The 16,396-nt window shown below is 44.5% G+C and overlaps 1 protein-coding gene across 1 annotated transcript in view; it reads left to right on the top strand.

The window, feature by feature from the left end:
• AUTS2 (activator of transcription and developmental regulator AUTS2) overlaps positions 1 to 16,396 on the top strand; it is an 819,578-nt gene that overhangs the window by 799,319 nt on the left and 3,863 nt on the right. Inside the window, exons 13-19 of the mRNA XM_058037438.1 lie at positions 1,136 to 1,207; positions 2,925 to 2,954; positions 4,412 to 4,483; positions 8,452 to 8,593; positions 9,104 to 9,181; positions 10,871 to 10,954; positions 11,811 to 12,033. Of these exons, the coding sequence (XP_057893421.1) occupies positions 1,136 to 1,207; positions 2,925 to 2,954; positions 4,412 to 4,483; positions 8,452 to 8,593; positions 9,104 to 9,181; positions 10,871 to 10,954; positions 11,811 to 12,033 (701 nt within the window). The remainder of the gene's footprint in view (positions 1 to 1,135; positions 1,208 to 2,924; positions 2,955 to 4,411; positions 4,484 to 8,451; positions 8,594 to 9,103; positions 9,182 to 10,870; positions 10,955 to 11,810; positions 12,034 to 16,396) is intronic.

Genomic DNA, 16,396 nt, shown 5'->3' with positions numbered 1-16,396 from the left:
GATTCAGATATATCTACAAACATTTCTTTTTAATTATTTATATAAAGGCATGGTTAACTTTAGAAGCAATATAATTAGTTCTGAGATAGTGTGCATTAATGAAAGGTCATGTAATAATCAGGATTTTAAGAAATGGTGCTCATTCTTGTTTACTCATTTCCATAATTACCTCCCAGCTCCAGCACAGTGCAGAGCACTGATTTGGCTGTCCTCATGGGTGATAACTGGGGTAGAGAAATGTGGCAAGTTCAGGGCTTTTCTCTTTTGTTTTTATGGAGTCACTCTTTATTTATCAGTGGGAAGAAGTCAGTCTGTAGTCTTTGCAGCTAGACTGAAATCAGGAGTGGAATTTCTGCAGAGGAGACACCTTCTTCCTTAAATTGGCCCATCCACTCTAATGACTGAATATGTAAATTGCAGTTCATTAGTGAGATTCTTGTCTGTATGGTAATCAGACTGTTAACAACTCTCTTACTTAATTGTCAGTTATGCTGGAGCTGATTTCTATTTTCTTCATTTTGACATAGGAACAAGCTCTGTCTAAATGTAGGGGTGTTGGGTTGTTTTTTTTTTGTTGTTTTTTTTTTTTTTTTTGTTTGGGTTTTTCCCCCCCCCACCAAACTGCATTTTATTAACTGACTATTAACATCCAAATAATGAGAAGGTCTTTAATTTTTTGCAAGTGGATGTTTTCCTGATGCCCATATTGTGGCAGTCCCTGTGGATGGAGTTGAGGTCCTGGTGCAGTGTTGCTCTGTGTGCTGAGTGCATCACTGATAATCAGCAGAGCAGGCTCTGTGTCCTCCACATGCTGCTTTTGATGCTGTGTCATAAATGTGCTCCTAATCAGGTTTTTCACATTAGAAGATTTTCCAGTTTAAACAGTCACTGTTCCCTCAGTGGTTTTGATTAAACTAATGGGAAGTTGGTGGATAATCAAAGTGTGGATTTGGAGATGATAACACTCATATTCCTGAGTGGATTATAATGGTTCTCCTTTCCTTTATAAAAAGTTTATCTCTATTGCTTAGACAATGTAATGATAAAGAACTATTGTTTTGCACATTCTGTTGCTTGTAGGCATTGTTACTGGTGTGCAGCTCATTAATGTTGTCTCTCCTTGTGGAATTTCCAGACTTCCAATCCTATTGATGTTGCAGCCAGACCTGGAACGGTCCCACATACCCTTCTACAGAAGGATCCACGGGTCTGTAAAAACTGCTTTCTTTTTCTCAAGTAAATCTGTTCCTCCTGAAAACCTTGAATGCTAGAGCTGCCATCTTTAGAAAGTCCAAATTAACACCCTTTAAACCAAAGCTGTTTGAGCTGTTTCATCAGGGAGAGCTGCAGAAATTCTCTGGGAACATTTAAAACACCCCTGTGCACTGGCAGAGCTCTGTCCTTGCTGGCAGCTCTCCCCCCAGGCCCAGGGGTAAAGGCATAAAAGTCCAACTCAACGTAGGAAATGTACAAACCTCCCCAAGATTTGTGTTTGCACTCTGTAATTGTTTTTAATGTGGGTAATGACAGCTATTCCCTGGGTTACTGTAGCATTGATTGCCCCAGTGAAATACGGATGCACTTTATTGATCACTTGGTGCCTCTGGATTTCTGAGTTTCAGGGGATGTGAGCAGCATTTATTGCCTCAGCACTTTGTCCCTCTGCCCAAGGGTTGTTGGTGTGTTTGAATTGATGGCCATTATTTCCATGAGGAACTTCACACTCAAATATTTTTAGCAGAACTCTCAGACAAAAGCATTGAGGAGCTCTCCCTAAAATTCTGAGTTGGGGCACGGCTGAACCTCCAGAGCTGCTGTCTTTGTGTTGGGCTGAGTTCCAGTACCTTGGGTTGCTGAGCTGAGGCTGAGCTTTACACCAAGAGGAACCACATTTCTGTTTGTTTGTCTAAGTGCAGAGATAACCAGAACCTCCCATCAGGAAGTCATTTAGCTTTATGTTCCCTTTCAACTGGGAGTGAGTTTCGATTATTTCAAGATGATGCATTGTGCCATCACTGCGTCTGCTAAGTACCTTCTGCACCTATAAATCTCCCTTAGTATTGCATTTCAAAACAGAAAATCCAAAACAAATGAGCAGTACCCAATAAATTGAATTATTTCCCAGCATTTATTGATGAAATATGAGCAAAAAAAGGGGAATAAGAAAATAATCTACTCCAAAAAAAACCCCCTAACAGGCCACATCAAAAATAAAAATGAGAAAATTGGGTTTTTTATGGGCCCTGTTTACCAACATCTGTTTCAGTGTGCTGATAATTAAGGCAAAGCCCATTTATGGCAGAGAACAGCTTGGGGAGCAGTGAGGCACAAGGCCATGACCTTGGCTGGTGGGTGGCACGGTGCTGGTGTGCAGGGCATGGCTCACACCCCATCCCAGCCCTGGGACTGAGCCCTGGCACAGTGCTGGTGTGCAGGGCATGGCTCACACCCCATCCCAGCCCTGGGACTGAGCCCTGGCACAGTGCTGCTGTGCAGGGCATGGCTCACACCCCATCCCAGCCCCTCTGTGGGATCGAGCCCTGTCCATTACCCAGCCTTGCCATGAGCTGAGGAGCTCTGAAAGATGAGAGCAGGAGTTTGCCCAAAGGACAGATCTGTGCCTCCATCAGTGCAGTTAACCAGCCATTTCTGCAGCATTAAATCAACAAATTGCTGCTGCTGGCAGGGGCCAGAGCTCTGTGTGAGCCTGCTGGAGCTGCCATCACCACTCAGGTGCCACAGCCAGGGGGAGGGGACAGCATGGAGATGGAGGCTCAGGACTAATTATTATCCAAAAGGGCTTCATTTGAAAGTAAAATTCTAACATTTTAATTTAGTCTCTTAATGAAGCAATACAGATTTGTTAATTAGAGCAATTGTTTGAGTGACAGGCGTGTAACCAAGCTGTCATTTCTTCTTCACAGTTGACAGATCCGTTCAGGCCCATGTTGAGGGTAAGAAATCTTCCTGTGCTCCTGTTTGTCAAGCTTGGCTCAGTCCCACCAGGTTGCAGCACAGAATAATTCCAAATGAGAGCTGCCAAGTGTCACCTGGGCAGTTCTGCCCTGTTTTGGGGAGAGCACAGGCACTCCTGCAGCTCCTGATCACTCAAGGACAAGGCAGAGTTTCACAGTTGGAAGTTTTGCTCTTCTCATGCAACCCCTCACATGAATACTTGAGCTTAAATATTGCTGATCCTTCCATTATGGTTTCCTGAGGCAAATCCTAGAGATCCTGGCAGTGATTCCCTGTTATTTCTCTGCACTCTGAAGGAGTTTGCTGTATTATTTTACTATGTGTTTTCTGTGTTACTCAGTTTGAGATGTCCCACCCAGGTATCTCACTATCCACTCTAGATAGACAATCCCCTTCAAACACAAAATATTTTAAAAATAAGGATCTGAAGATCCAATTCGTCACTCATCCAAAAGGGAGTTTTGTTAATTTTTCAGCACATTCAAGAAGAAGATCTAGATTTTGCTTTAGTGAACTTACTAAATCACTGGCACAGTTCTTGCAAATTAGCAAAAGGCTTGAGTTTAGGGTAGTATGTCTGTGAGACAGAGTTTATTTTTTTTTAAATGATTTAATTATTGGTTGATACCCAGCTAGAACTAGAAGGCCGACCACGTGCCATAGTTTGTGAAACACTAATTCACAAGTAGTTTCAGGTGACTTGAATTCCTGTGATAAGTTTTGGCTCTACAGGAGTCATTACCTGTGTAGGTAACTACAGACCCCTAAGTAACAAAATTGAAGAAAGTATCTCTCAAATGAGTCTTTTTGAGACAGTTTCCAGCTGTGCTGGAAATGGAATACAAACTCAGCAGGAGGGCTGACAAGCACTCTGGTTCCTGCCTCCCTCTCTCCTCCCTGTGACTTGGGGGGACAGGGAGGATGCAAAGACCCCCCCAAACAGGGTGAATTGAGTGACCTCCATTGTTCTCAGCACATTTATGAGCTGAAACCTTGGGGGGACAGACCAGCAATTACATGAGGGAGTCAGATGAATTTTGAAAACCAGAGTGACCTTTTAAACCACTTCCATTTTCATCTTTTGGTGGAAATGCCAGTTGTGGAAATGACCTGAGTGTGCAGCTGTGAGCAGTCCAGCTGTGCAGGGCAGCTGCTCACAGGGACACAGCTTTCAGCAGCACAGTGGCATCAGAGGATTACAGGAATGTGTCCAGCTGGAGATTCCTGGGTACCCAGATAAATTCCCTAGCAAGGGACAAGCCTTTCCAGTTCTGGTTTTGCAGGAGGATGGAGAGGGAATCCTTTGCTTTCAGTTGTTTTGGTGTGGGGATCCCCCAGACCAAACCAGACAGGGCTCAGGGTCTGTTTTCTTCTAGAAATAGAATAAAGCATCTCAGGTTTTTGAAAGTTACTCATTCATGTCTTGTTTTTCCAGAAACCTGGCAAGTGGTGTGCCATGCACGTTCACATCGCCTGGCAGATCTACCATCACCAACAGAAGGTCAAGGTCAGTGCCTGGGAAGCCTGACTGGGGTGGGGGGCACAGAGCAGAGCTCAGAGAGGAAGGGCTGGCTCTCACTTGGGCACTTGGTAAAGGCACACACACAGCTTTGAGCAGAAGCCTTCTTTCTGAGGGTTGGGTGAAAAGCTGAAGGCAGAGTCCCAGCAGTGTCTGGGATGTGCTGGAGCCAGGACAGCAGGGTAAGAGCTCCAGCTCCGTAGCTAGGAGGGAGGAAATGGAGGTAAACTACAAGCTGGCCCTCTCCTCTCCTCTCCTCTCCTCTCCTCTCCTCTCCTCTCCTCTCCTCTCCTCTCCTCTCCTCTCCTCTCCTCTCCTCTCCTCTCCTCTCCTCTCCTCTCCTCTCCTCTCCTCTCCTCTCCTCTCCTCTCCTCTCCTCTCCTCTCCTCTCCTCTCCTCTCCTCTCCTCTCCTCTCCTCTCCTCTCCTCTCCTCTCCTCTCCTCTCCTCTCCTCTCCTCTCCTCTCCTCTCTCTTTCTCCTCTTTTTCTCTCTCCCTCTTTCCCCCTCCTCTCTCTCTCTTTCTTTCTCCCTTCCCTTCCCTTCCCTTCCCTTCCCTTCCCTTCCCTTCCCTTCCCTTCCCTTCCCTTCCCTTCCCTTCCCTTCCCTTCCCTTCCCTTCCCTTCCCTTCCCTTCCCTTCCCTTCCCTTCCCTTCCCTTCCCTTCCCTTCCCTTCCCTTCCCTTCCCTTCCCTTCCCTTCCCTTCCCTTCCCACTGAGGACACAAATGTACCAAGTGGAGACCCTTGGCATGTGTATCTATTTCCTCTTATGAATGTTGAGGGGCAGGAGAGGGTGCAGGAAGTGCAGGAAGCCTCTCCTGTCCCTAGGATGCTGTACCAGGGTACACAGGCTCCCCTCAGCCTTCCTTCACACCCCTCCTGGCTGGAGGGTGGCACCTGGGTGTGCCCAGGCTGCCCAGGCAGGCACAGCCTCTCAGGGATGTTGTGTTATCAGACACTGCCTCGCTGCACTGAAGGTCAGGGATGGAAGTCCTGTCTTAGTTATTTTTCAGGCTCTGAGACTTCAAGGGTGAAGGCCATGAGCAGTTTTCCATTCTCACTGTGACTGAATTGCTATTGCACATGGACTCTGGGAAAGTTTCTTTTCCTTTATGGTATTTTCACTGTACCCATCACTTTAAGATCTTGTGATGCTCCCACAGTTTTTCAGTAAGTCAGGAATGGTTTCTGTTCTTCACTGCTCATACTTCAGGAATCAATAGCTTGTATTAGAAACTAAAATTACCAGGGAATCCTTAGCATTGGCAGCCTGTGTGTGCACTTGAATTGTGTAGGGTAGTGATATAAGAATATGAAGATGTTGAACAGCTATGAAAACCTGCAGCTAATAGAGTTTAAAAATAACCCTTTTAAACAAGGTTGACAGGTTAATTTGCTGCAGTAGACATATCTCTCTTCTCTGCTTCCTTATGTTTCCCCTGCTAGTGATCTTCATTCATCTTCCCATTATCAAAAAAGACAAGATTATAGACCTAGAGAGTTATATGTCCTTTTTTTTTTTTTTTATTGAAAAGGTATTTTCTTGAAATGAAATTATTATTCCCATGCTATCTGTGTCCTTTGAATCTTCCTTGATTTGATATTCAGAGAGAGGTCAAACCAGTATATTTATAACTCACAGTAAATGCCATTTTCATGCAGCCATTTTTTTTACCTCATACTTTTCCACCTTGCATGTTAAAAAAAAACAGCAAGAAGAAAGCCCAGAAGCACATGAAAGGATGTTGCTCGAGTTTTTGAGCCTGTGCATGATGATATTTTCAGGAATAATTGAGAAGTGTGTCTGGTCAGTAAGGAGAGTTTGGGTGTTCCTGGATACACAGGAACTGTGTCCCCCTCCTGACATGACCACAAAGGTGAATCTCTTTCCAAAAGCTCACACAGGACAATTTCTCCTTCTCCTTACTCACTGCCATGATTGTGAAGGTGCCTTTTCTTGTGCACAAGCTGCAGGTGCTGCCTGAGCACAGAGCAGGGAATCAAAGGGGCTGGTTTCCAGTTTGAATGCGGTGCCACAGGACTGCTGCCAGTAATGATCTGCCCAGTAATTGCTTGCAGAGGGCAGCAGCAGGCACTGAAGGAGCAGGCACAATGGGAAACTTTGAAACACAACCTTCCTGACCTCAGGAAAAATTGCATGCAGCTGTGGATGCTGTTTGGCTGCCTGTGCCTCTGCTGCAAGACCTGAGTAACCTCTGCACACCTCAGGGATTCAACAGGGCTGCACAGCAGTCAGGGCACAGAGCACATTTACACCCTCCTTACACTGCCCACTGCTCAGGAGAGGATTTATGCTCCATAATTGGGCCTCTCTCCTTTAGGAAGGGCCTTACAGCCTGATCTAAGGGCAGTGCAGACATTTACATTGATTTTTGTGGGCAGCACGCTCAGGTGTTACACATTTTCTGGAAATACATTAGGAAGGATTGGCATCCAGGGGCTGCTCTCCTGAACAGCAGCTGGGGAGAAAAGAAATCTGACCATTTCCCTGCTACTATTTTAAGGTGAACCAACACATTCAGAAATCTTTTAACACATCCATGGTATTGCTGTTCCTCTTCAGCCAGGGGATTTGTTCGTTATTTAGAGCAGCACCATTCATACGGCTGCAATTAAAGCTTCAGCCAGCTTTTGCTATTCTGAGTAATGCCTGTCAGGGTTTATAACTTGGTTGTTAAAAAAGAATAAAAAGAGTTCACAGCATAAAAATCTGGCACACAGGCTTCAAGTGAGGCATTTGTATTTTCTGAACTCCTTTTAACTGTTAAAGCACTTCAGTGTTACTTCCTTAAAAGACTTGACCTTGACTTGGCAATTTCAGCATTCTTGCAGGCCATTATCTCCAGACATAGATAATGCTTTGTTTCCCTTTTTCTTTCTTGTTTTCATTGTTTTTTTTTGTTCTCATGACTACACAGACATGTTTCTAGCTCTTGAAAAACAGCTATGAGGCATGCACATTAATTTGATCATAACTTTTTAATATGCATATTTATGTCATTGTAATAGTCTGTGCTTGGGGCTGGCACAGTATTAAATACTGATTTATAAAGCGTAGCCTGCTCCAGAACTACTGTTAAGATCTCCTGGTTCCTTGTTACCCATTTATAAATCATTTCAGCTGCCCTGCACAATTAATCAGCAATCTGCATTTAGGGAGTTCTGGCAGCACAGGTAATTGGGAATTTGGTGTTCTTCCTTCATTCTATAAAACTACTGAAGTGGGCACCCCTGAAATGGGGATGTGGCATGAAGAAGAGCACATCCTTCATCCACTTATCACTCACAGTGCAGCTGCCTCAGCAAATTCCCCTCACAAGAGGGAGGCTGCTGACTCTAACACATGTAAATAAAAACATGTAGTACTTTGAGTGTGGAGTGGGAGCTGTTAAAGTGGGATTCAGCCACTCCTGCTCTGCACTCTGCTTCCTTTCATCAAGCTGAGGGGCATTGGAGGGTGCTTTGCATCCAGCATTTCTTGGTGGCAGCTTTCCCTGGGAAATGAGTGGTTCTGGTGTCCATGTCTGGTGTTTCAGCACCCCTGCCCAGCTGGGACCAGGGCCAAGCTGACATTCCCATTTATTGTTGTGGGACAGACCTGTCCTTACAGCTCAGCAAGTGTCTGAGGCCTCTTCAGAGAGTTTCATGTTTGTGTTGAAGGCAGCTCTGTGCTGAACATCCTGGAGGGGTGGGTGTGAGCATATGTGAAAACACTGGTGAAATGAGCAGGAAATATGCAGGAGCCTGAGCTTTTCCCTCTTTGCCTTACATCTCCCTTCCAGGAAAACAGCTGTACACCTGTGCTTGGGGTCTCAAAATCCAATATTCTTGTTAAAACATCAGTATGAATGAGCTGCTCTGCCCACATCATTCTGGAAGTGCCTTTTGCTGTTGCCTTTTCAGACAGTCTCTTCCAAGTCCTGTTTTCCATTTCAGAAACAGATGCAGTCTGACCCACACAAGCTGGACTTTGGCCTGAAACCAGAATTTCTGAGCAGGCCACCAGGCCCCAGCCTTTTTGGAGCCATCCACCACCCCCATGACCTGGCTCGGCCATCAACTCTCTTCTCCACAGCCAGTGAGTACTGAAAGTGAAATCCCCTTCTTGCTCCTTGCTCATTAAAATGCTGATCCTTGCCATGAATTTCCCTTATGCTTTGGCTTATGAACTCTCTGCAAGACATGCCAGGGGCTATTAGTCTATTTGATAAATATTTAAAAATGATTCAGGATGCTTTTATAAAAAGCCCAATCTGCTGAAACACTACTAGGTAGTAAATGAAGGAACATTTCCTCACAGAGTGATGTCTGGTGCATTGTGGAGATCAGATGTTGGAACTAAGGTGTATTTCACATGCATTTCCTTTTTGTTTCTGACCTGAAACATTCATTCCCCTGCATCCCTTATCCTCTAACTGGGTATTTCTGTTCTAAAAGCAGCTGCTCTTTGCAAAGGACCCTGTGAGCCCCATGCAGGGCACAGCAATGTCAGCTCACGTGAGCTGTTAAAGAAGGGACAGCCCAGAGCAGACTGAGTCCCTCTCTGAGCCTGTGCTGGGAATTGACCCCTTTTGCTTTGTTTTGGCAGGTGGGGGGCATCCAGCTGGAACCCCTTTTGGCCCACCACCCCACCACAGCAACTTTCTGAACCCAGCTGCTCACCTAGGTACGTGCTCTCTCAGCTCAGGCAGTGACCACTGAGAAATGAAACTTCTTGTGAGGAGACACTGAGCATTCTGCTCCCTAACCTTTACAAATGGCACATTTTAGCTGTGTAGTTGTAGTCTTTACCAGGCAGAAGTTCTAAATACACAGAAAGTGTCACTGACTGTGTTTTGAAATACTTCTGGACATTAGAGGAGCACAGTGACAGGGCTGGCTGGGTTTCATTTGAGTTATACTTAGAACCAGTCCAAAAAATGCCTTAAGGGCAAGGATTCAGATCACAGAGATGTTTCTTTTCCTAACTCCTACTTAGATATCTGTTTTTCCATTAAAGTGAATAGGAAACATAGCTTTAAAATTTTGTGATCTGGCTTCATGTCTCAGTTAGTGAAAACTGGTGAATACCCACTTAAACCAGAACTGCCCAAGTTACCAGATGTTGTTATTTCCTTTCTAGCTTACTGCTTTTGTAATAAGGTGATTTGCTCATTATGGGAGCATCCAAGACCAAGACTTTGCATTGGCATTTTATTTTGCATGGAGAAGGATTTGGGAGGGTCACCAAACTGGGCACAGCAAACAGACAATGCAGGTTTATCATTCTGCTCTTTGCTGCCCATGGAAAATGGTGGCTTTGGGCTTCTTTTTCTCTGTGTTGATATTTATCAGAAGTAACTTCATCAAAATTATTAGACTGCTCCAAAATAAAGTGAGAATTTGCTTTATATGATTTTCCTGTTGCCTGTATGCATTAACTAAAAAAATTGTTCCAGCATTTTTCAGTCCATACTATTTTTTTGTGTAGTATGAGCAATAAACACCAAGGGAATCACAGAATGCTCAGGCCAGCATGACATATCAGTGGAACAGGACATTTTATTTATACCCTGGCTCTGGTTTAGGAGACTTGGCCTGAAGATGTTTGGAGCACAGTTGCCAGAGTTAATGATATCCTGACTAGCAAGGGACATTTCCTGAGGAAGGAAATAAAAGGAAGTAAAACCAGAGATGTTTGCAGATTTCGATTGAAACATCATTGTAACAGTGTTCACAGGGATCTGAGAATGAGGGGAGAGACGAGGATCTGACTCCATGTTTCAGAAGGCTTCATTTGTTATTTTATGATATATATTATATTAAAACTATACTAAAAGAATAGAAGAAAGGATTTCATCAGAAGGCTGGCTAAGAATAGAAAAAGAAAGAATCATAACAAAGGCTTGTGGCTCAGACAGAGAGTCCGAGCCAGCTGACTGTGATTGGCCATTAATTAGAAACAACCACATGAGCCCAATCACAGATGCACCTGTTGCATTCCACAGCAGCAGATAATCATTGTTTACATTTTGTTCCTGAGGCCTCCCAGCTTCTCAGGAGGAAAAAATCCTAAGGAAAGGATTTTCCATAAAACATGTCTGTGACATATCATGTCCATTTTAACATATTGATTTTCTTTGAGAGGGATTTTTTTAGTAGATGATGTCATGGCTATGGCCAACAAAAAAGCCAATGTTTTCTGTCCCAGCCCATCAGAACCCTGCTGTGTGTGGGGGGGATGCTGTTCCAGTACAGCTGGGTACATCTGGAATGCAGGGGGTGCCACAGGGGTGCTGGGTGGGAGCTGCAGCCCCAGGGGTGCTGGGTGGGAGCTGCAGCCTCAGGGGTTTCAGCTCTCTGTGTTGGTTTGCAGAGCCCTTCAACCGGCCGGCGTCGTTCAGCGGCCTCACCGCCGTGGGCAGCAACGCCTTCGGGGGGCTCGGGAACCCCACAGTCAGTGAGTACCTGGGCCATGGCCCTCCCTGCTCTGCAGCCTGCCAGGGCCACTCAGGGGACTCTTGGCTCTCTTTTGTACTGCTTGGTTACATCACCTACCACTAAAAGATGGGAATTTGGAAAGCAGCCTTTTCTAGTTGTCACTAAATTGGTTTTTGTTAATTACTTAATTGTTTGGGTTCAACCTGGTGCTAAATGTTACCATTGCATTGTTCATTTAAAAAAATAGAGCCTTTGAGTGTGAAATTTTCCACAGTTTTGTTGCATGTTCAGATGTAAATAATGTGTGCAGCTAGGGAGTTGTGGATGGAGACTTTTTTTTTTCCTTTCTCATCAGTAATTCAGGCCATGTGCCTGGAAAAGATCACTAACCTGCATTAACTAGTCCAGGTTCATCAACATTTTTCTAAATTTAGCCAGTCACAGAAAATCATCCTTTTAAAAGTCACTCTCTTTCTTCATATTTCAAATCTGGCATGATTTTGGTCACATATTATTTTATTTTGGTTCAGGATCAAATGCAACAAGTTCCATTATTTATAGTCCCTATAACGGTCATTTCCTGATGTCTCCAAAACATTTGGAATAAGGGTCATCGTCACTTTTATCTTACTCCTTCATCCCTTGTAAATTTTATCCACAGCATTTCCCTTTCCAATTAAAAGAGCTGTCAGATGCCTGCCCATTTTTAGGAATGAGACCCTCTAATGAATCTCTGTTAATTTCCTTTCCTTTTCCAGCTCCCAATAATATGTATTCATTTTAACTCTGAGTGCTGTAAAAGTTGTTTTGGTAAGTACCTTCACTAGAGCATACCTTTTTCTTAAACCTTTTTGTTTTCCACTTCACCATTTCAGCACCCAACTCAATGTTCGGCCACAAGGATGGCCCCAGTATGCAGAGCTTTAGCAACCCTCACGAGCCCTGGAACCGACTGCACCGAACTCCTCCTTCGTTCCCGACCCCTCCGCCCTGGCTGAAGCCAGGAGAGCTGGAGCGCAGTTCATCTGCTGCAGCTCATGACAGAGATAGAGATGTAGATAAACGAGACTCATCTGTTAGTAAAGATGACAAAGAAAGGTACGAAAGAACACTTCCAAGAATTTGTCTAGTTCAAAGCTTGGGGCTCCGTTCCGCTTTTAACCCTCCCCAGCCTGGCACGTTGTGAACGCAGAGCTTCACCAGAGGCACGCCTGGAGCTGTCCCCAGGGTGGCACCACGCTAGAGGCAGGTTTGCAGCTCAGGTGTTCCCCTCTGCAGGGTTTCTCTTCCCACTTGCATCTCACACTTTACCTGAAGGAGCTTTGCTGGAGCCCAGTTCAGGCAGTGCCAAGTGGGAATAGAATCAGACCCACCCACTCTTACCTTGTGGGTCACATTGTCGTAGGTCTCTTGAAGGGTTAACGTGGAGATAGTGCCTGACAGCGTGCAGGAAAGTATTCTGAGGTCTATCAGATGCTTATCTGCACCTTCAAATACTTAAATAACTTTGTAAATCAGACCTTGTCTGCAAAACACTTCCTCCCTCCTCAATAAACAGCCTGACCAGAGGGACCAGTGCTAAAAGTGTGAGATGAAAAGACTAAAATGCACCAGGAATGTCATGTGCCAAAACCATAGCAAGCTTCAGAGCATGCAGTTCATGCAAAGCACCTTCCTTCCCCTCAAAGAAGCCTCTACACTTGCACTGCTGTTAACACACCTTCCAACACCTTTCTATTCAGTGTTTTACATGGACTTGCATGCTCACATGTCCAGGCTGGGAAGGGTTAATGGAAAGTAAAACCTGGTCATATTTATTTTTTGTCAGGACTGTTCCCATTATTCAGTTAACGCAGTAAAAATTCCTCTTAACATTGAAGTACCAAATTTATAAGAGTTTGCCATTCAGCAAGTGTCATGCCTTCCTTGAAAACTGTAGAGAGGCTGATTTCAGCTTTTTCAGTTGTGGCTTGATGACTTTCCTGTTAAGTTTGCACATTACTTTACTACATAATGGCTATTTGTTTCTAATATTTTAATCTAAAAGAATATTTAGGAGATGTGCTTTCCTGACTTCTCTGTCACTAACCCAAAGATATGCATTAGTAGCCTTTTCTAAAAGAAGTTATGCTAACACATTAGATATTCTAAAACTACATGGAAGAGCTTTTCTACATTGTTCTAAAAGAAAGGCAAACTACAGATCTTTCACCTACATTTTCCATTTGGAATATTTTCTGTTTGGTAGCATAGCTTCATTATTTTCATGTCTGATGTTAATGCTTCAAAAGAAATTGCTGTTACAAATTGGGTTTTCTGTCCTGCAAAAGGCTTAAGCATGTGAGTAACTTTACTGGCTTGAATGGCAAAGCATTTTAGTTACTATGATCTGGGTAGTCTGTAGAATTATGTGATTATTTTGGTTGCTGTTTTGTTGTTTTCTCATGAAGTGTTCTGCTGAAGAAAATCCCTTACTGAAAACATTCATTGCAAGCTGCTTTGGCATTGCCTGAACTCCATATCATAGCTCAGAATATATTTCTTTTCAATAATTTGAGTGCTTAGCAGTAAGCATCATCCATCCCTCACACTTGTGCACAGTTCCAGCTTGCAGTGAGTGCAGTCCTGGTTTCACCCCTGCAGTGCTGCTGTGTGCCCAGCTCTGTGGGCTGGGATTGGCACTTTGCAGCACGTTCACACTGTGGGCTGTGTGAGGAGAGGCTGAGAATCCCTTCCCAGAGCTGTGCTCCCTGTGCAGAGAACGTCTGAGGAGTTGAGAGCCTCTCCCACCTCCTCCTCACCATCCAGTGGCACCCAGAGGGGTGAGCACAGAGCTTTCTAGTTGAGGTCCCAACCTTTGTTATCTATTTGAAATTAATTTGCCCAAGCAGGAAGAGCTGGGAATCACACCCAGAGGTTTGATTTCATCTCAAAATCACCTGGTCATCAAGGGTCTAACCTTACCAACCCAGGAGTGGCCCAGGCAGCCAAAAGCATTGAGCTCAAATGCAGCTCCCCAGCTAAGGTTGGTGTTGGATGGGGTGGAGATCCCTGGTGGCTCCTCTTGGATCAGCTGCATGGCCTGTGCACCACAGCCCCTGCCAGGCAGACTGAGAGAGGTCAATCCCTCAGGCAGCCCAGAGTGCAGAACTGCAGCAGTGACCCTGTCCTGGCTGGGAGTGGCACTGCAGAGCCCTGATGGCTCCTGCAACATTGCATGTCCCTTCCAGCTCAGGGTGTTCTGGGACTCTGATTGATTGCAGTTGTGGAGGGGTTTTCTTAAAGACTCTTTTATTCCAGCCCAACATTAGGGGAAAAAAAATTTAAAATAGCAAATGTGGAAAGCAGGATTTGTTCCTTCTCAGTGGTATTTTGTTTAAAAGATGTCACTGAACACTTCCAGTACAATCATAATGGCATTTAAGTGTCTGCAGTCCTAGAGCATGAAACCAAACCAACCAAGAATCTGTTGATCTTTCAATCAATATAAATGAGGCACACACCTCAGCATAAGAAATTCAGTTTTTTTTCAGTGTAGCACACAGCCTCAGAACTTCTCTTACTTGGTAATAAGTTCATTGGATAATGTGATTTTAAGTTTCTTCTTTGTAGAGGCAGTGGCTTAGAGCTGTTCTCATGTTATCAACCTCAGGAGCTCTTGACAAATGTGAGGATTAAAAAGTCATTCCTTCTCTGTCCACTGGACTATGTGCAGCTCACTTAAATGAGCTGGATAATCAGGAGCCTCTTGAGATGTTACCAACACTGTCATTAAATACAATGACATTGGAAAAGGAATTTGTCATTTTGGTTGCACATATATTTCTCCTTAATTACAGAAAACAGCTGTTATTTTTTCTAAATTTTATGTGTCATTTAAAGTACCTCAATTATATGGAAAATTGATTAAATATCAACAAAAGGACTGAATGATCTTTCCTAGGGAAATAAAACAATTAAGGGTACCCTCTAAACTAGTCCCATAAGCAAAATAAATAAAAGATTAGGCATTGCAGAGCCCACAAGCCAGTGTTTTCCCAGCAAAGTAAAGGAATTGAACCTTCACATTGAGAATCCTTCGCTGGAGGGCCTTGACTTGGTCTCCCTGTGTCCAGATGTGGAAGCTTCTAAATGCCTCAGCTCTTGGTGGAAAGCAAGTGGAGGGAAATTAGAGCCAGGATGTGATTTCCAGACTGTTCAGGTCCCACTGAATGAAGGCAGCACCTGATCCCAAGCAGAGAAGTGCTGGACAGTGCAGACCAGGCAGGGCTCTGTCTTCCAAGTGTTTTCCAAGAGTTACATTCTGGACTTTGGAGGTCTCTCAGACATGGCCCATGAAATGACAGTTTCAACAGTTCAGTCTAGACACACCAAAAGATGTACCTGGTGACATTAGAATGAGTTTCCTTCTCCCAGGCATTTTTTCTGCATTTGCTGCAGTTTCACTGTCCAAAAGTACCTAGAACTACAAATCTTACACAGCTCAGCAAAAGAAGTAGGTGGCAGAAATTGTATGGGTGAAGGAGCAAATGTTCACTGTGGAGTCACCCTCTGAGCTGCCCTTCAGCAGCCAGTACTGCTCATCCTGGCCAGAGTGTCACCTGCTGGTGACACCCAGCCTTCAGGTGACACCGGCACCCAGAGACACACCATGTCAGCTGAGGGGACCCCTCACTGCTTACCCTTCCCACAGAATCCCAGAATAGCTGGGGTTGGAAGGAACCTCTGGAGATCATCCACTCCAACCCCCTGCTGAGGCAGGGCCACCCAGAGCAGGTGACACAGGAAAGTGCCAGGTGGGTTTGTCTTCAGAGAGACCTCCCTGGGCATCCTCTTCCAGTGCTCTGCCACCCTCAATGGAAAGAAGTTCTTTCTTATGTTGAGTTGGAACTTCCTGGGTTTTAGTTTCTGGCCATAAATAATAGTTGCCTTTAACAGCACACTGTCCCTTGTCCTACATGGAACAGAATTTCCATGCTCAGCAAACAGCACATGTCCAGCACTGAATATGTAGATCTGTCCTTATGGAGAGATTCCTACTCAGAGGTCAATTGAAATTACTAAGAGGTTAAAATCATTGGAACTGAGGGATTAGATTCACCTTGTGAATTTGATTAGTTTTAAATGGGAGAGCTTTTTCACTTAGCATTGCCCATAACAACTCCTGGTCAACACTACTTCCTGAAAATAATTGGTATGGAACCCATTTCCATATTTAGATTTTGGTTCACTGCCAGACCATAATCCCCTAAACTTTTGTGCACCATAGTTAGGTTTGAAAGATTGAATGAATTCACAGTATTTTCTGACTTTGTAGCATTGGTCCTGTCCTGCTCAGCTTGTTTTAACCTAGACATGGGAAGGGTTGGTCATCGGAGGAGCAGCTAACTCCAGATATGATGTTTTCAGAGCCAGCCTGAAGGATGGACAGACAGAGCAGATTTATCTCTGCTGCGGAGGT

The sequence above is a fragment of the Melospiza georgiana genome, chromosome 19 (genome assembly GCF_028018845.1).
Source record: "Melospiza georgiana isolate bMelGeo1 chromosome 19, bMelGeo1.pri, whole genome shotgun sequence".
NCBI lineage: Eukaryota > Metazoa > Chordata > Aves > Passeriformes > Passerellidae > Melospiza > Melospiza georgiana.
This window is presented reverse-complemented; position numbering and strand designations above follow the sequence as displayed.